This window comes from Rattus norvegicus, chromosome 7 (assembly GCF_021556685.1).
Source record: "Rattus norvegicus strain SHRSP/BbbUtx chromosome 7, alternate assembly SHRSP_T2T, whole genome shotgun sequence".
Taxonomy (NCBI): Eukaryota; Metazoa; Chordata; class Mammalia; order Rodentia; family Muridae; genus Rattus; species Rattus norvegicus.
In genome coordinates this window covers 14,061,595-14,078,250 of record NC_141540.1, presented here as the reverse complement: position 1 = coordinate 14,078,250, position 16,656 = coordinate 14,061,595, and the positions used below count along the sequence as shown (strand labels likewise).

Below are 16,656 nucleotides of genomic sequence, written 5' to 3'. Positions count from 1 at the left end.
ACTGCTCCCACCAGGTTGTGCGCGCCGTCCCTAAATTGAACCCGGAGCACAGCCCTTTGGCTAATCCCTAACAATTCCCAGAGGGCTGTGCAACTTCCCGCATGCGCACACTGACTTTTAACGCCCTGGCAAAGGCTGGAGTTTCATTTCACTGAGGACCTCCCCGCTGCGCTTGAGTACCATGTAAAATTCTCGCGGTTCCTTTCGGGGACAGAGGATCAACTCAGAGGCTGCAGTTAAAATCAGTGTTTATTTGAGTGTACAAAAGTTCCCAGTAGTAAAATGTATATTACAAATCATAGGCAGAAAAGAAAAAGTGGAACACGTTTGGCATGCATCTTATAAAAGAAAGGATCTGTAGAAGCTGAGCAATGTGTGCAGTGCAGGCGGCTCCCAGTAGAAGTGCCACTCCGGTAACCACCTCGCCTGGCCGGACCAGAAACAGACCTCTGAGGACCTGCAGATTACTCTAGACCTGCTCTTCAACCACAAGGAAGCCAGCTCCAGTTCGCGGTACACTGGAGAGCACCTGCACTGTGGGCAAGGCAGCAAGGCAGCAGTGACTGCAGTCAGCTACCACTATCCAGGATCCAACACCGGTCACTTAAAGAAAACGGAGGTATCTAGAAGCAGGAGGTGGCTGGTGGATTCTGGAGGTCGGTGGCAGTGGTGGCTTCCTGTGGCCAAGAGCTCTTGCCTTGGGGGAAGACTAGGCCTGAATTCTCCCTACTACCATCAGCTGTGCCAGGAGGGAGACAGCACTCCCGACAGCTCGGTAAAGGAAGCTGTCATAGGTAACCCCCAGTTGTGGCAGCTCCAGGCCTGCACTCCCAGAGCAGCGTCCCAGTGAGCTGGGCTACTGATGTAAAAAAATAAATATTCTTTAAAAAAATACCATGTGTCATTGGTGGGGAGGTGACAGGTAAAACTGGCTGGCTCCTGGCGTTTAGTCGCAGGGAAGCAAGTTTCCAGGCCTCGTTTTCAGGGTGGTTCAGAGAGGGGCCGCACAGGGTACATACACGTGAGGCCAGTTGCACAGCTAGCCTGGCCACACTCCTGTGAGCAGTCACTGGCTGGGATTCCGCAGCCTTTGATCCTGAATACACAACGCCCACGATCTGCCTGTCCCCTTCAGTCTTAGGATGGGAGGAACCACCCCATGTGTGAGTGAGCTCCCTCCTTCTGAGCCCTCAGCTTTAGAAGGGACTAGAACATTTTAGAATCTGGGCCCAGAGAAGCCTCTGAATGCCCTCAAGCTAGGGACTATTATAAACCCTTCAGACTCAGAGCACAAAGCTGGACCGTCCCTGGGTTCAGGTGCTCTGCAAGCGCCAACAACTCCAGGAGAGGAGCGTCTGTCCTGTGTCCTATGAGCCACCAACCTGACAGGCTAGTGAGCCCCACAGCCCTCTTTCTGAATTTGATTTCCTTAAATCCAAACATGGATTCTGACTTGATTTGAAAAGTTTCAAAGAAAACCTCTGAATCACCAGTGTCATACAAGGTCCACCCTGAACTAGCAGGCATTCTCCTGCCCCAGATCCAGGCCCAAGTCCCACAGCCTCCAGGTTCCCAGCCCAGGCCTCTATATCATCATGACATGACATCACGACATGACATCACATGACATCACGACATGACAGCATGACATCACATGACATCACGACATGACAGCATGGGCATGAGCTCAGGCCCAAGTGAGGCCTGTGGGCAGAGGACACTTCCATCTCGGAAACCCAGCAGAGCCCACCCACATTCTCATGGTTGCTTAACAAGTCATCTAGAAATGGACCAAGGACTCGTGAGAGCAGACCATAAAAAAATAATTTCAGGGGCTCTGGGGACCATGGTGACTGTGGGCAGGTTTCACATCATCCGGCAGCCCCTTGAGGTAGTCCTTGGGTCCCCCTGCAAGGGAAGAGAGAGGATGGAGCTAGGTGGCTCCCAAGCAAGCAGAAGGCCCTATTCCAGGGCCCTCCACTTGTTCCCAGCCCAGACTTGGGGGCTCCCCACCCCAAGCTCTGAGGAGAGGGTATCCTGGCTGAGGGTCAGGGGTATGTGGCCTCCGAGGTGTGTGGCATCACGGATCACATGCAGTGGGTACAGTTGTCATCTGAGGCAGGACTGTGGAACCTGTATCTGAAGCCCCACTAGGTGCAAAGCCCCACTAGGTGTGACAGCAGTCACATGCTCTCTACCTGCTGGTGGAAAAGGTCCTCTTCACCAAACTCTGCCTCTGCCTCTTCCTCCTCCTCCCTGCTCTCGTGCCCCTGGACAGATGGCGGCTTTGCAGCCTGCACGGCCACCTCCTGCACAACAAGTCACCAGTTTACCTGACCACCCCCAATGCTAGTGCTGCACCTCACTAGAGGCCACCACCAGGTTTCGGCTCAGTCACCAGTGCTGTGAGGGGAGGCGGGTGCCAGGTCCCAGGCACCCATGCTGCACACCTACCTCGCCGTCCGCATTGACCAGGACGGTGCGGAAGTTCTCCCCAGACCCCCAGCTGCTCTGGTTCTTCCACACAAGGGTTGATGGGGGGCTGTGTGTAGCCCCTGCGCCAGCTGCCCACACCTGAGGAACCAAGATGGCCCTTACCCCAGGGCCTGGGCCAGGCAATGGCTGCCTACTACGAGGCCCTTAAGTAGGTTCCCCCCAGCAGGATGGCCCAGGATGTGGAAGAGACCCAGGTTCACAATGGTCCTGAGCAATCGGCTGGAGAACTACGCTGGGATCCAAGCACCTCAGGGACAAGAAACCCACACTCAGAACTGTGAACTGCCAGGCCTCACACTTGGGGCAAATCTTGATCAGTGTGGTACCCTGAAGGGTGTGGTAACTGTAACAGCTCAGTGGCCACAGGTCTCAGAACATGCTAAAGCCATACAGGACCTCCCATCCTGGAAGGTGGTGTGGGGAGCCTCCCAGACTAACACCTACCGTGACCGTCTGGCCGGCTCGCAGGACATACTTGGGTGTGAACTTGTAGGCGATGTCCTCACCCTCCAGAACCTGTTTCTTGATCCTCCAGTTCCCCAAAGATTGATCCTGCAACCCAGACAAGCTTTTGACCCCCCGGCCACCAGGAACGGAGTACCTGTCCTGCCACCCTGCCCCATGCTCACCTTGTCTGAAGAGTTCTTAAGACGCACGAACCTGCCCTCCAGGTCCACCTCGTCGATGTTCACAACACCCGTGGCCCCAGCCTGCTGAGCCAGGCGAGAGCCGCTGCTCACGCTGGAGGCACTGCTGGGTGAGCCTGGAGTGTCCTCCGTCTCCAGCCGCTGGCGCTTGCTTCGGCCCCGCCCCAAAGACATGCCAACCCCACTGCTGCTGCTGCTGCTGCTGCTTGAAGTGGCCAGAGAGATGGTGACCCGTGATGAAGGGCTGGGGGACAGCTTAAGCCTGTGGGAAGGGAGGTGTAAGAGGGGCCAGGAGGCGTGGCCAGGTCACCAGAACATGACCCACTTACAGCCTCTGGACCTTTTTTGAAGCTCCGCCCAGCCTCCCCCACCCCTGCTCCGGCTACTCTCCAGGCCCCGCCTACTCCCTAGTCCCCGCCCCCCACCATTTGCCCCTCCTCATGCAGCCCCTTGTACCTTTCCTCCTCGCCCTCCAGAAGCTTGCGGTAGGAGCATATCTCCATGTCCAAGGCCAGCTTGATGTCCAGCAGCTCCTGGTACTCCGCCAGCTGCTGCTGCATGGCGTCGCGCACCTCTGCCATCTCCTGCTCCTTTGCATCCAGCATGTTGCGGAACTTGTCACGCTCCCCAGCCAAGGCCTCCTCCAGCTCGCGGATGTGGTCCTCTGCAGCACTGGCCTGGGGAGGGTGTGGCCAGGTCACAGTGTGGCCTCTCTACTCAAGATGTTAGGGACCAAAGGGGACTGGAGTGCCAGAGGCCCGTAGGGGCAGGGCCGGGTCCTGTCACCTGCTTTTGGAGACCTGAGAGCTGGTAGCTGAGGGACTCCACGCGCATGCGGGCCTCCTTGAGCTCCTCCCGCGCAGCACGGGCTGCCTTGTCATTCTGGTCCGAGATCAACTTGGTGTTGTCCAGCTAGGGGAGTTGGGGAATGTGAGCATAGGTGGCAAGGGAACGGCCCCCTTCCTTCTCCTCACAGCTTTACCTTAGCCTGGTAGGTCTGCTCCAGCTCCAGCCGGTACAGACGCACTTGCTCGTCGTGCTGGCTGCGCAGCTCCTCCAGGGCCTGAGCTATCTTGAAGTCATATTCCTGTTGCCGGCTGCTGTCCACCTCCACCAAGTGCCGTTCATGCCTCCGCCGGGTCTCCTGCACCTCCTATGAAGGGACAAGACTAGTGACCTAGCAGTGCCTGGCTGTCTCTCCAGGTGGCCTCCTGGCTACTTGCACACCAATGACCAGCTTGTGTATAGTCCTGCACAATGAACGACAGCAGCCTGGCCATGTGCACACTGGAGTACTATTTAGCCCTGAAAAGGAGCAAGGTTCTGACAAAATCCACAGCTGTATGTACAGGGACATGTGCTGTATGCTGAGAGGGGAGCCAGGGACCAAAGGCAACAGCACTGGGGAGGCAGAGGCAGGAAATGGCTCTGGCCAGCCTGGGCTCATAGGCAGACCCTTCTAAGAGAAATACTTTTCAAGAGCCAGTGGTGGTGTTTTGGTTTAGTTCCAGCACTCGGGAGGCAGAGGCAAGTAGATCACTTGAGTTTGAGGCCAGCCTGGTCTACTGAGTAAGTTATAGGACAGACAGCTACACAGAGAAATCCTGTCTCAAGAAAGACTCCCTTCCCCCCAATAAAAAGCCCTTCTTCCTCAGGAGTGCAATGCTTACCCTGCATGCCAGCACTCAAGAGGCCAAGGCAGGGAGCTAAGTACTGCAGGCCAGCCTGGTCTACATGGTGAACTTCAGAGTAGGGGTCACCTGGTGGATCTTAGTTTTCTTACTAAACAGACTCTGGCCTGGGGATCTAGGATGCAGTGGCTGCCACAGCCTTCGGACACATCCTTCTGGTGCTCCACATGGCTGCCCGAAAGGAGGCTCCGGGCTGCACCCCCTCACCTGCTCTCTTGTGGGGACCCTGAGGTGGTTGTTCCAAGTCCTGGGATCCCCCACAGCTCCCTTTGCCTCCGTAGGATCCTCCCCTGCTTCCTGCACGGGGGTCTTGCTGAGACCCCTCAGGCGTCGCTTCACACATTTCCTCAGTGGTCTGAGCCCCGGCAGGGCTCCGTCCATAGGGCTGGTGGCCTCCAGGCTTCCCTCCTGCTTCCCTCTGCAGTGCTTCTCACGGGTCTGTGTTCTCAAACTGGAGTCTTCCCAAATCCAGCTCTTCCACAGGCTCAGGGTCCCTTCTAGGTCCCTCTGTGGTTCCTGGCTGAGTTCCCACACAGGACTCGACACACAAGTTCTCCTGGCCTCTTGGGCTATTCCTGTCGCTGGCCCTGGCCAGAGCTGCTTGTGGCCCCCACTTGTCCTGTTGAAGCTCTTTCTCCACACTGACCACAGGCAGGGCCTGGCCCAGCGGAACCCAGGGACACTGCCTGCCATTATGACATAACCAGCTCTGTGGTAGTCGAGGTCCCTGGGGTTCTTGTGTGGCAAACCTGCATCTAGACAGAGTTCCTCAGCCATGCTCAGCAACCCAGGGTACTGGAGGCCTAGATGTTAAAGGGGAGACTCGAAGGTTGGCTGAACATAGTCCCCCAAAAGCCATATCCTGACCCTCAGACCTGGGAGAGTGACCCTCAGGAGACAGGCTGAGTTAAGGAAGGCTGTTTTCTCCGTGTGTATTTGGTAGGGTGTGATCACACAATTTGTGGGAGTCAGCGCTCTCCTCCCATGTGGTTTCCAGGGGTGCAGCTCAGGTTCTGAGTGTCAGCGGCACACGCCTTTACACACTGACTTTGTAACACACACGGTTTGCTGACTCAAAGATTTCTTTTTTCGTTGTTGTTAGTCTAAAAGACTGGGTTCCTCTGTAGCTATGGCTGTCCTGGAATTCGCTCTGTAGATCAGGAGAACTGTAGACATCTGCCTGACTCTGCCTCAAACTTAGAGATATGAATGCCTCTGGTAAAGACTCGAGCTGACATACCCAGCTAGGTTATGCGGTTTTGATTTGAGATTCTAAATGACCCAGCTGGCCCAGAAATTCAGTGACCAGGGTCATTCCCAGCTGGATATGAGGTAGGCTAGCAAGATGGCTCATCAGGTGGAGGTGGCTGCCACCAAGTCTGGAGGCCTGAGTTAGAGTCTACCACGGCCACTCCTCCCCCAGAACAAACAGAATAAATGCAAAACCAAACACAAGAGAGGGAAGGGCTCAGTAAGAGGCCTTAGGGGACAGAAGCACAAGCCCCAGTGGATGCCTATATGTGGCTGAGTCCCTGTGGAAGGTGTGAGTCTCCAGCAATGGGGAGTCCTCTGCCCCCCACCCCACCTCAAACACGCTCAGACCCCCCTCACCTCCTCAAACACACTGGGACTCCTCCCCTCACCTCCTCGAACACACTGGGACTCCCCCTCACCACCTCAAACACACTGGGACTCCCCCTCACCTCCTCGAACACACTCTTGCTGAAAGCAAGCTCCTCCTGCAGACTCTGGCAGTGGTTCTCCAAGTCCACACGCATCAGCGTCTCCTTCTCCAACTGCTTCTTGGCCACAGCGTGACCATCCTCTGCCTGGGGACACGGGGCAGTGAGCTGAGGGGACAGCCTACTAGTTCAGCTGCCACCTCAGCCTCTCCCTGTCACCAGGGAGTCGGGCCACCAGCAGCTGCCAGTCCCACCTTGGCCAGCTGCGCTCGGAGCTCTGCCACCTCCGTCTCCAGGACATGCTTGTCACCGAGGGCTGCGGCCAGCTCAGCCTCACTGCGGTGGAATAAGGACTCCAGGTCCTTCACTCGTCCCCGGGCCACCGTGAGCTCGCCTTCCCTCTTCTTGGCACTGAAAGCAAGGAGGAGGGGCGGTCAGAAGGCCCAAGGAGCCAAGAACAAGGTTGCCATGGTCCCCGGTAGTTGCTACAGGCTGCTTGTCTGGTGTCCCAGCCCCTGGAGGCTGAGGCAGGAGGACTACTCCAGTTTGAGACCAGCCTGGTCTACAGAGACCCTATTTCAAAGACAGCAACCTCAAACCCAGCCCAACCAAGTGCTGGACACTGGGGACCACAGGACACTTGCCCGCACCCTTCCTAGCCCTGTGCGGACGTCCAGTTCTGGGTGGGGCCCAGCAGTACAGGACTAGCTGCGAACTCATTAACCTCACACAGCACAGTCCAGCTTAGAGGCCGGCGTTTAAACACGCTGGGCTCAGAGTGGATTTTGATGGCTTTTACAATATTTTTAACTCTTCCCTTTTGCACAGGATATCCAGAGCCCAGGTTGGTCTGACAGTTGCAGCAGCCCCCCAGCCTCAGCTTTCCGAGAGTCAGCTAGCGACAGGTGGGTGTATGGAGATGGTGGTGCCCACAGCTAAGTAGCCACACAGCTCCTGCAGGCTCCAGCCTGCTCCCTACAGTGTCCACTGGAGTCTGGGTGTGGGGTGCAGGACTCAAGGGACCACCAACGCTCACAGAGCCTGCCAACCCAAAGTTGGAGGGGACTATCTGGGGGCTGGAGTCCTGCAGTGAGAAAGCACCAGGTGGGACATGGGATGGGCTGAGAGGGGCCTGAAGAGAAGTGCTCTGAGGATTGTGATGTCCCCAGCAGAGGCAGGACCTGAATTCTCCACTCAGCACAAGCCGCTCTACAACGTCAACATTCTCTCCTGCCATTGTCCTGGGGGGACCTGACGCATAGTGCACAGAACCTTCAAGGCTTCTGAGGGACACACTCTGTGAACCCAGGGGACAGTGGGGAGGCAGAGGAGAACAGTGAGGGATCTTGGGCCTGCTCTTCCTAGGGCAGCAAGTCTACAAAGCACGGCTTCAGAGCTCTCACTGGCCCAAGGGGCCACGGCCTGAACAGGCAGGCGCAGGGTCAGGCCATGTTGGCCACAGGGTTCCATTTCAACTCACAGTCACCCTGTCCCTGGTCCTTGGGGCTCCGGGTGTACTGGGAACTGTGTACCCGAGAGGCCAGCACCTGTGGAGCCACGGCCACTGACCTTTCTGTTCCTCCCTGCTGTGTGTACTATGTTTACACGTACACACATGTGAAAGCAGAGGTCAGAATTCAACATGGGGGTCCTTCCTCAATCGCTCTCCACTTTCGTGGTGGAGACAGGTGTCTCACTGAGCCCCAAGCTTGCTGCTGTCTAACCAGCGTACTCTGAGGAGCCCTGTCCCTGTCTTCCCGGTGTGGGACAAGCACTTCATCCACCAAGGTGGGTCCCCAGCCTGACCACTCACCTCTTCTTTTTTTTTTTTTTGGTTCTTTTTTTCGGAGCTGGGGACCGAACCCAGGGCCTTGCGCTTCCTAGGTAAGCGCTCTACCACTGAGCTAAATCCCCAGCCCCCACTCACCTCTTCTTGGCCTCCTCCAGCTCTGCTTGTACTTTCCCTATCTCAATCTGCAGCCGGGCACGTTCACGGGCTGTCTCATCCAGTACCCGCCGGGCATCAGCCAGCTCTGACTCGTACAGGGTCTTGATACCACTCACCTGGGGAGACAGGAAGGGAGTGATGATGAGAACACAGGACCACCTTATGTCAACCCTATGACACTGTCACACGGGATCACCCTATGCCAATGCTACCACATTGTCACACAGGACCACCCTATGTCAACTCTCTGACACTGTCTTTCTGGAAGAATCCATCTTCCTTTTCCACAACTTAACCTGCCAGGAAGACAAGAGCAGGCCACAGAACCCTCAGGCATAGGTAGGGATGTGTAGCCAAGGCTAGCCCACTTGGCACCATTGGCTATGGGGCATCCTTGCCACCTGTCTGCAACTGTGCAGCAGACACCAGCATCCCACTGCTTAGTCCAGACTTCCTGTCTAATGTGTTTTCTTTTCTCCAAAGCACCAGTATGGAGATGGCAGATACCCAGTGCCCTCTCCACTGAGCCCAGCCCCACAGTGGCAATGCTGATCATATCACAGTGTGGGCGGGTGACACCTGAGTCCGCAGGGATCATTCCTGGGTGACCTGCAGGGTCACACTCCTGTTCCTGTCATGGCAGTTTGGAGACCCCTTTCTGAGTCTGCCTTCCATTGCTCAGGCCTTCTATCTGCATCCTATCTCAGGGAGGAATGGGCTGGGAGACCTGGGCCACAAGGGCCATCTCACTGAGACACTGAAACAGCGGTTCCTGGTGTCAACCTGACCCCATCTGGAATGAACTACAACCCAGAAATGGAGGCCCATCTGTGACCAGATCTTGAGGCTTGGTGGCCATGAAAAGCTCACTCAGGTCAGGTGGTGCATGCCTTTAACTCTAGGAAACAGGCAAGCTGAGTCTGAGGCCAGCCTGGGACAGAGCATGTCCCAGATCCAGCGTGGTGGCACACACCTTTAGTCAGGGCCACACCTTCTGCTGGAGGCCTACACAAGGACACTGGACGAGGGAAGAGCCTTCTTCCCCGGCTTGCACTCCCTTGCCAGCGCCCTGTGGGACGGAGCCTACTTCTTCAGACTCCAGCTCCTTACAGAAGAGCAGCTGAAGCGCCCAGCCGCGTGGGACCCGGCGACTGGATCGTTAGGTTTCCCTGTCGCAGCTGCCCCGTTGTCAGGTTAGCTGGACGGCAGAAAATCAGTCCACAATTCCCCCTAATCTCTAGAAACATCCGGTAGGTTCTGTGACTCCAGAACCAGGGCCTTATCCAGACACTGCAGGGTCACCCCACATGGTGCTTGGCAAGGGGTCTTCATGGATACTCAAATACACAGTTGCTTTTGACCTCTCCACCGACCCTGCTGGGAAGACAGTTGCCACCTGCCACTGCCTGCCGGCTGTCCCTAGCCAGGCCACACACAGCAGCTGGGCTGGAGACTCAGGTTTCTCCCAGGCCTTCCCTCAGTGTGTAGCTATGAGCTCAATGTGTTTAAAGACACGTGGCGACAGACCGCAGAGCAACAGAACAGACTTCACGGCCCGGACACAGAGGCCCGAGACAAGCAGGCACAAGTCTCTCCCTTGGCTGTGGAGAGCAGGTCTCCCGTCACTCCAGCCCCACACTTTACAGAAGGAAGTATGTGCACTGTGCACAGTGTCACCAGCCCCAACACCAAGGGGACAGCAGAGCACTCTCAGCAAATGATGGACATATGCTACCATTACTGGAATATTACTCAGCCCTGAACAGGAGCAAGACTCTGACATGACAGGGTGGAGGAACCTGGAAGACAGAGTGCTCAGTGAGACCCAGATGCAAGGCCACACAGTGTGAGCTCCAGGACGGATTTGTCCACAGTGGCTGAACCCAGACAGGAAGTAGACTGAGGTGCTGAGAGGAGGGAAGACAGGAGAAAGCCTCACTGGAATGAACTTTCTTTCAGGGGATAGAATATTCTAGAATTGGACAAGGGTAAGATGACACACATCTAATGTAGTGCCCTGAACTGCAGTGCCACTCTGGGGGTGCATAGGCTCGACGTTTATCAGGGCTCAGGTACCTACCTAGCATGGGCCTGGAAGGTCAGCCAAGGCCACAGTAGAAGGGTTGCTGAGGATCTTCTGGAGGTGGGACTCAGGCTCGGACCACTGTGTGTGTGTGTGAGAGAGAGGTGTGACACTGTGGGGAGGGTAAAGTGGGTAAGGCTCTTATACCCATTTTACAGACAAAGACACTGAGGCCTAGAGCAGGAAAAAGCCTCCTGCAATCCAGCCCCACATCAGCACAATGGGTCTGCTAAGGAATGCTTACTCCTGTCTCCACCACAACTGTCCTCACCCCAGGACTCAGCAAGCCCTGGTGTGGAAAGGGCCCTTGACCCTAGGAGGACACTTTGAGATGCAACCCCACTGGGCCCCACACCCCTCACGTTGGTGCCAAATCAACCAAGACTGCCAGCTCATGGGGGTTGGGGATTTGGCTCAGTGGTAGAGCACTTGCCTAGCAAGCGCAGGGCCCTGGGTTCGGTCCCCAGCTCCAAAAAAAAAAAAAAAAAAAAAAAGACTGCCAGCTCAGATAAACCTTTTGTCTTCACAAGCTGGCGCACTCCAGCATTCTGTCACAGTGACAGAAGCCAGCACTGAGGTGTAAAAAAAAAGATGTGAGGGCATGCATTCACACACACAGATACACATGGACACCAGACAGACACCCACATATACATACAGACAGACATATATAGGCACGCGCACACACCACACACACACACACACACACACACACACACACACACACACACACACACACACACACACACACCCTTCCCACAGGGTGCCGATTCGCCAGGCCTGGGTGGACAGAACACAGAGACTCCTGAAGAAGACAGGAGGTGACCACGGGACTGCCCGTTGCCGGCAGCCACAGGAGGAAGGGTGGATGGGGTGTGTGCTGACGAGATGTACACCTGTCACCCTCGTCCTCTGGAGGCCCTGACTAGTGCTTGCTCTGTGGGCCCCTGGATGGGCCCTGAGGCAGAAAGGGCACAGAAGCAGCGGGCCGTACCGTGAACCATGGGCCTGCTCCATACTTTGCTCCACTTGGACCCTATGTCTGGGTCAGCCTGGTCTGTACTCGGGCTTGCAAGCCAGCTGCACCTGTTGCCTGAGCCTACCTGTGTGGAACTGCCTCGGTATTTTAAATATGTAGCCCTGGCTAGGCTGGGAATCTGTTGTGTAGACCAGGCTAGCCTTAAACACACAGAAATCCTCTGCCTCTTGAGGCTGTGTCTATATTTGAAGTGGCTGGAACAGGCTGGGTGCTCCATGGCCTGACAGTACTCACCAATAAAGCTTTATTGGCAAACAGTCTCAAAGTGACGTCATCTCAGGTGCATTTGGTCCCACAAAAACACTATGTTTCTCAGTCACAGAGACCTCGGCCCCCCTGTGGGGATGCTGTCGGGCTGGGTGAGCCCAGCTCGGCAAGGACAGGTGGCTTCTGGCAGTGGTTTCTGTAGCACCAGGGCAGGGTCCACCTAGCCTAAGCACTCGACCCAGGTCAACACACATCGGCCAGAGCCTGAGGCCTCCCATGGCTTGAGGTGGCCTTTGCCAACATCTGGAGAGGTTTACTTCTCCAGGACTCCCTGTCCCCAAGACACACCAACCCAGCAACAGGACACTGGGGAAGAAAGTGCTGCGGTCATGTTTCCCTGTGGGAACCTTATATCCTGGCCTTGGTATGCAGAGGCTGCTGCCCTACAGCCTGTCAACCCACCCACAACAGCACGGCCTCACAGACAACTAGTGATGTCAGTCTCTATGACCAGAAGCCATGCCCCAGCTGTGAAGGAGAGTGAGTGAAATGAGAGCCAGCTTGCAAGCCGGAGCAGGGTCACCTCGTGTGACCAGCTGGCATCCCAGCCTTCAGTGGTACCTCCAAAGCCTCCCTCACATGTCCCTGCCAATCCCCCAGGTCTCTGCTGCATCAGGATCCCTTACGGCAGGCCACACCCCGACTGGCGACATCCTGCCACACCTGTTCCTACTCCTTGCCAAGTTGCCCAGAAGGCATGGCTGACAGGTGGAACATGTGCTGTCTGTATGCTGTCCTTTGTGGTCACCCCCGCCCCACTTCCTGTACCGCATGGCTACCCAGCCAGCTGCCCCCAGACATCTTACAACACTAGGCAGAAAACAGGCAGGCTGGCTCCCGGAAGGGCAACGCGCCTGCCACCTGCTGCCAGCTGCCCTGGCTCACTGTAGCCCCAAATCAGCCCTGTGTACTGACCAGCCTCGCAAAACTGAGAAGCAAAGGTGGACTTGCCACCGCCACTGCCATGGACAGGTGGCGTCCACTAGGGCTGGCACTCCGAGTGTTCGCTGAGCCCAGAAGCTCCAACTGTCTGTGGGACAAAAGGGCTACAAAGAGCAGAGTGGTGGTGGCACAGGCCTCTAACCCCAGCACCCCGGAGCTGGAGGCAGGTGGATCTCTATGAGTTCAAGGCCAGCCTGGTCCGCAGAGTGAGTTCCAGGCCATCTAGGGCTACACAGAGAAACTCTGTCTTGAAAAACCAAAATAAATCTTTAAAACCAAAAATAACCACAAAAATGACTGAGGGAGACACCCAAAGGTGACCTCTGGCTTCCACACCCACAAACACACACACACACACACACACACACACACACACATGCACCTCAGCCATCCTGATCCTACCCAGCTAAGCTTAGATCCAGGCATGGCAGGACAGGCCTTTAATCCCAGGAGGCCAAGACAGACTGAGAAGAAACCAGCATCACTGAGGTGAAATCTTCTGGGAAGTGTTTTCTGACAGCACAAAGAAGTTGTGTTCCAACAGCCAAGGTTGTTCCTCATGCTGCAGCTGAACTTGGTAGTGTGTAAGGGTCACCCAGGTGGTCCTGGTTTTGAAGGCATGAAGGGGTCATGAAGAGCAGTAGAGGGTTGGCGCTGTGAGAGGCCATGGACGGCCGTCGGTGAAGTCTACTTGCAGGGGAAGACCCCAGTGTATTGGAGATGCCAATACCTCTCCGAGGCTCCAGACACGCCATGGACCTTGCACAAGAAGCCCCCATATCTTCACAGTCCTGGGGTTAAATGTTGCCAGACCCCAGCACCCTTCCTCCCAGGAAGCCCGCCAACTGCAAGCCATGAGAAGACTTCCCAGACCATCGCTCACCACAGCCCTTGAGCACCTGGTGCCCATCCAAAGTTCTATGAGAGCGAAGAGCCTACCTATCATTCATTGTCTGAGAGACCCTCCCCAGCCCTTTACCTACTCCCTTTCAGAGTACGTGAGCTATCTTACCCTACGCAGAGACTAGAGACCATTCTCAGATTCCCCCAGGAGGGTGAGGTACAAACACCTTCTGCCTCTCACTGAGGAGCAACCCCAACGGCTCCTCCCCCAGGTATCAGCCTCCAGAGACCAATGTCCTGTGTGCTTCTTCATATCCCATAGAGCTAGCTGAGCCTTGTCCACCGAAGACCCCCTAGGGCAGATGACGACCGCTAAGCTCTGCCCACCAGAACACCCCAGGGTTGGGTGCATAGGCTTGAGCCCTGCCCACCGGGAGACCCCAGGGACAACTGCAGAGGGCTAAGCTCCGCCCAAGGGGAAAGGAGACACCTCCCCTACAGGAGCAAACCGCTAAGCCCCACCCACGGGGGGGGGGGGACCAGGAACTGAGTGGGTGGGTGGCCCACTGTGCTGTTCCTTAAGGAGTCACACACTCATTGTTGGGACTCTTCCCTTGGTACCCTTCGGCAGAAGCACCCCAAGATGGACCCTAAGTGGGTGGGGACCAACCAGCTCCTAACCTTGTCTACTGGTGACCCCTGAGAACATCACCCTCGGGCTGGAGAGATGGCTCAGCGGTTAAGAGCGCCCGACTGCTCTCCCAGAGGTCCTGAGTTCAATTCCCAGCAACCACATGGTGGCTCACAACCATCTGTAAAGAGATCCGATGCCCTCTTCTGGTGTATCTGAAGACAGCTACAGTGTACTTATATATAATAAATGAATAAATAAATTAAAAAAAAAAAAGAAAAGTTATAAAAAGAGCACTGACTGCTCTTCCAGAGGTCCTGAGTCGAATTCCCAGCAACCACATGGTGGCTCACAGCCATCTGTAGTGAGATCTGATGCCCTCTTCTGGTGTGTCTGAAGACAGCTACAGTGTATGCACATACATGACATAAATAAATAAATAAGAACATCACCCTCGCAATCTCTAGGACCTGAGTGTCCCCAGGAGACCCCTAAAATGCACTCCTCACCTGGGTCTCCCAGAGCTGTGCCAGATGCACCCTTACTCACTGGGTCCCCAAAAGTCCAGAATTCCTCTAAAGGATGACCCTTGACCAACACACTTTTTTTTCAGGGTTGCTAAGCCAACAACCCTGCCAATGCCTCTCCTCAGGGGACCCCCAAATCTCCTCACACCTTGACTAAGGATAACCTTGCCCAGGGGTTCTCCCTCAGGGGTTCCCAGAACAATCTGCAGCTCAGCCCTCTCTAGGGTCCCCAAGCTCTTTGAACTTCTCAGTGGTTTGAGTTAACCAGGCTTGGTATTCCTCCCTCAGAGACCCTCAAAGTCCAAAGATCCCAGGACAGCCTCCATCCAGCACTTTCCTAGGATCCTCCAGGGTCTCTGAACCCCTAACTGGGGAGACTTGCTCAGTCTCAGTACATTATCTCTGGGGTGTCATAGGAATCAAGCAGGATCCTTTAAACCTATGACCCTGGGTGGGCGGAACCTTCCTGCCTATCCATATCATGTAAAGTGTCCCCCAAGGCCCTTGAGACCACCTGGGGAACATGCCCCTAAATCTCTTCAACCTTATTGGAAGTTTTAGCTCAGTCTACACGTCTCTTTCACGGTCCCCAGGTGAGCACAGGTTGGCTTCATCAGCACCTATCTCAAGACGCCCGAGTGGGTGGGGCTTCAGGGGAGCCCCATTGTTTACACCTGTCACCGGTCCCTAAAGTCCCTCAGATGGGAGAGACTTGGACCCATCTGCAGTATCCCTCCCTGCCCAGACCTGTGGCTGGGTTCATGGTGGGCGGGGCTTACCTGCCTGCACCAGTTCCTGGTCCCCCCCCCGTGGGTGGGGCTTAGCGGTTTGCACCTGTAAGGGAGGTGTCTCCCTTCCCCTTGGGCGGAGCTCAGCGCTCTGCAATTGTCCCTGGGGTCTCCCGGTGGGCAGGGCTCAAGCCTATGCACCCAACCCTGGGGTGTTCTGGTGGGCAGGGCTTAGCGGTCGTCATCTGCCCTAGGGGGTCTTCGGTGGACAAGGCTCAGCTAGCTCTATGCACCAGCCCCCGAGATCTCGGGTGGGCGGGGCTCCGCTCACTGCACCTATCACCCGGGTCAAGCTCCTCCCGTCCCCGGCGCCGACACACGTACCTCACGAGTGGTAACCTCCTCCTTCTCGGAGATTCTGAGCAGCAGCTTATCATTTTCCAGCTCCAGCGCGCGGACGCGGTCGATGTAGTGTGCCAGGCGGTCGTTAAGCTCGCGCAGCTCCTCCTTCTCCTGCAGCCGAGACAGGCGCGTGGGCGACAGCGGCGTGGCGGACCCCGCACGGGGCGGCAGAGACGCCATGGCGGTGGCGGCGGCAGGAGGATCCGCTGAGCTACCCGGGTCCGGCGCGCTCATTCAATCTGCTCCGCGGAAGATGGCGCCGCCGCCCGCAGCGCGCCGGAATTTGTAGTCTCTCTGGCGCGGAGCACGCAGGGAGCGGTAGTCCACCAGGCAGCTTGCGAGGCATGACAGGAGATGTAGTTTCCAGCTTTCCAGCAAAACACAGGGTTTCGCAGTTACCCCGATTGCGGGGAGAGGAAGAGTTCTGATTTCTACACGCAAACAGATGCGCACGTGAGCCCACATAAACGCACACACAGCAATCAATCAAACAAATAAATCAAACAAATGCAAAACAAATCAAACAAAAGGGCAGCCAGGGTAAGTGAGATGCCTCAGAGGGTAAAAGGTACCTGTTGCTGAAACTGATGATCCAAGTTGGATCCCTGAGCCCTACGCACAAGACAACCAATGCACACAGTTGGCCCCTGGCCTCCATGGGTGTATCTGTCGTGAGAATTTTGGTCTCTTTGAAAAACACAGAAATATGTGGATTTGTTTTTGTTTTAAT

General features: G+C 56.0%; 1 protein-coding gene across 1 annotated transcript; it reads right to left on the bottom strand.

Moving 5' to 3' along the window:
• Positions 1-231: 231 nt before the first annotated feature.
• Positions 232-16,211, bottom strand: Lmnb2 (lamin B2). The gene is given in 12 exon segments (NM_001305235.1): positions 232-1,908; positions 2,199-2,309; positions 2,455-2,574; positions 2,941-3,048; positions 3,126-3,405; positions 3,600-3,820; positions 3,930-4,055; positions 4,126-4,296; positions 6,538-6,663; positions 6,771-6,927; positions 8,444-8,580; positions 15,909-16,211. Coding segments are annotated over 12 exon segments (1,851 nt in total). The 5' UTR covers positions 16,161-16,211; the 3' UTR covers positions 232-1,866.
• Between the last annotated feature and the right edge of the window lie 445 nt (positions 16,212-16,656).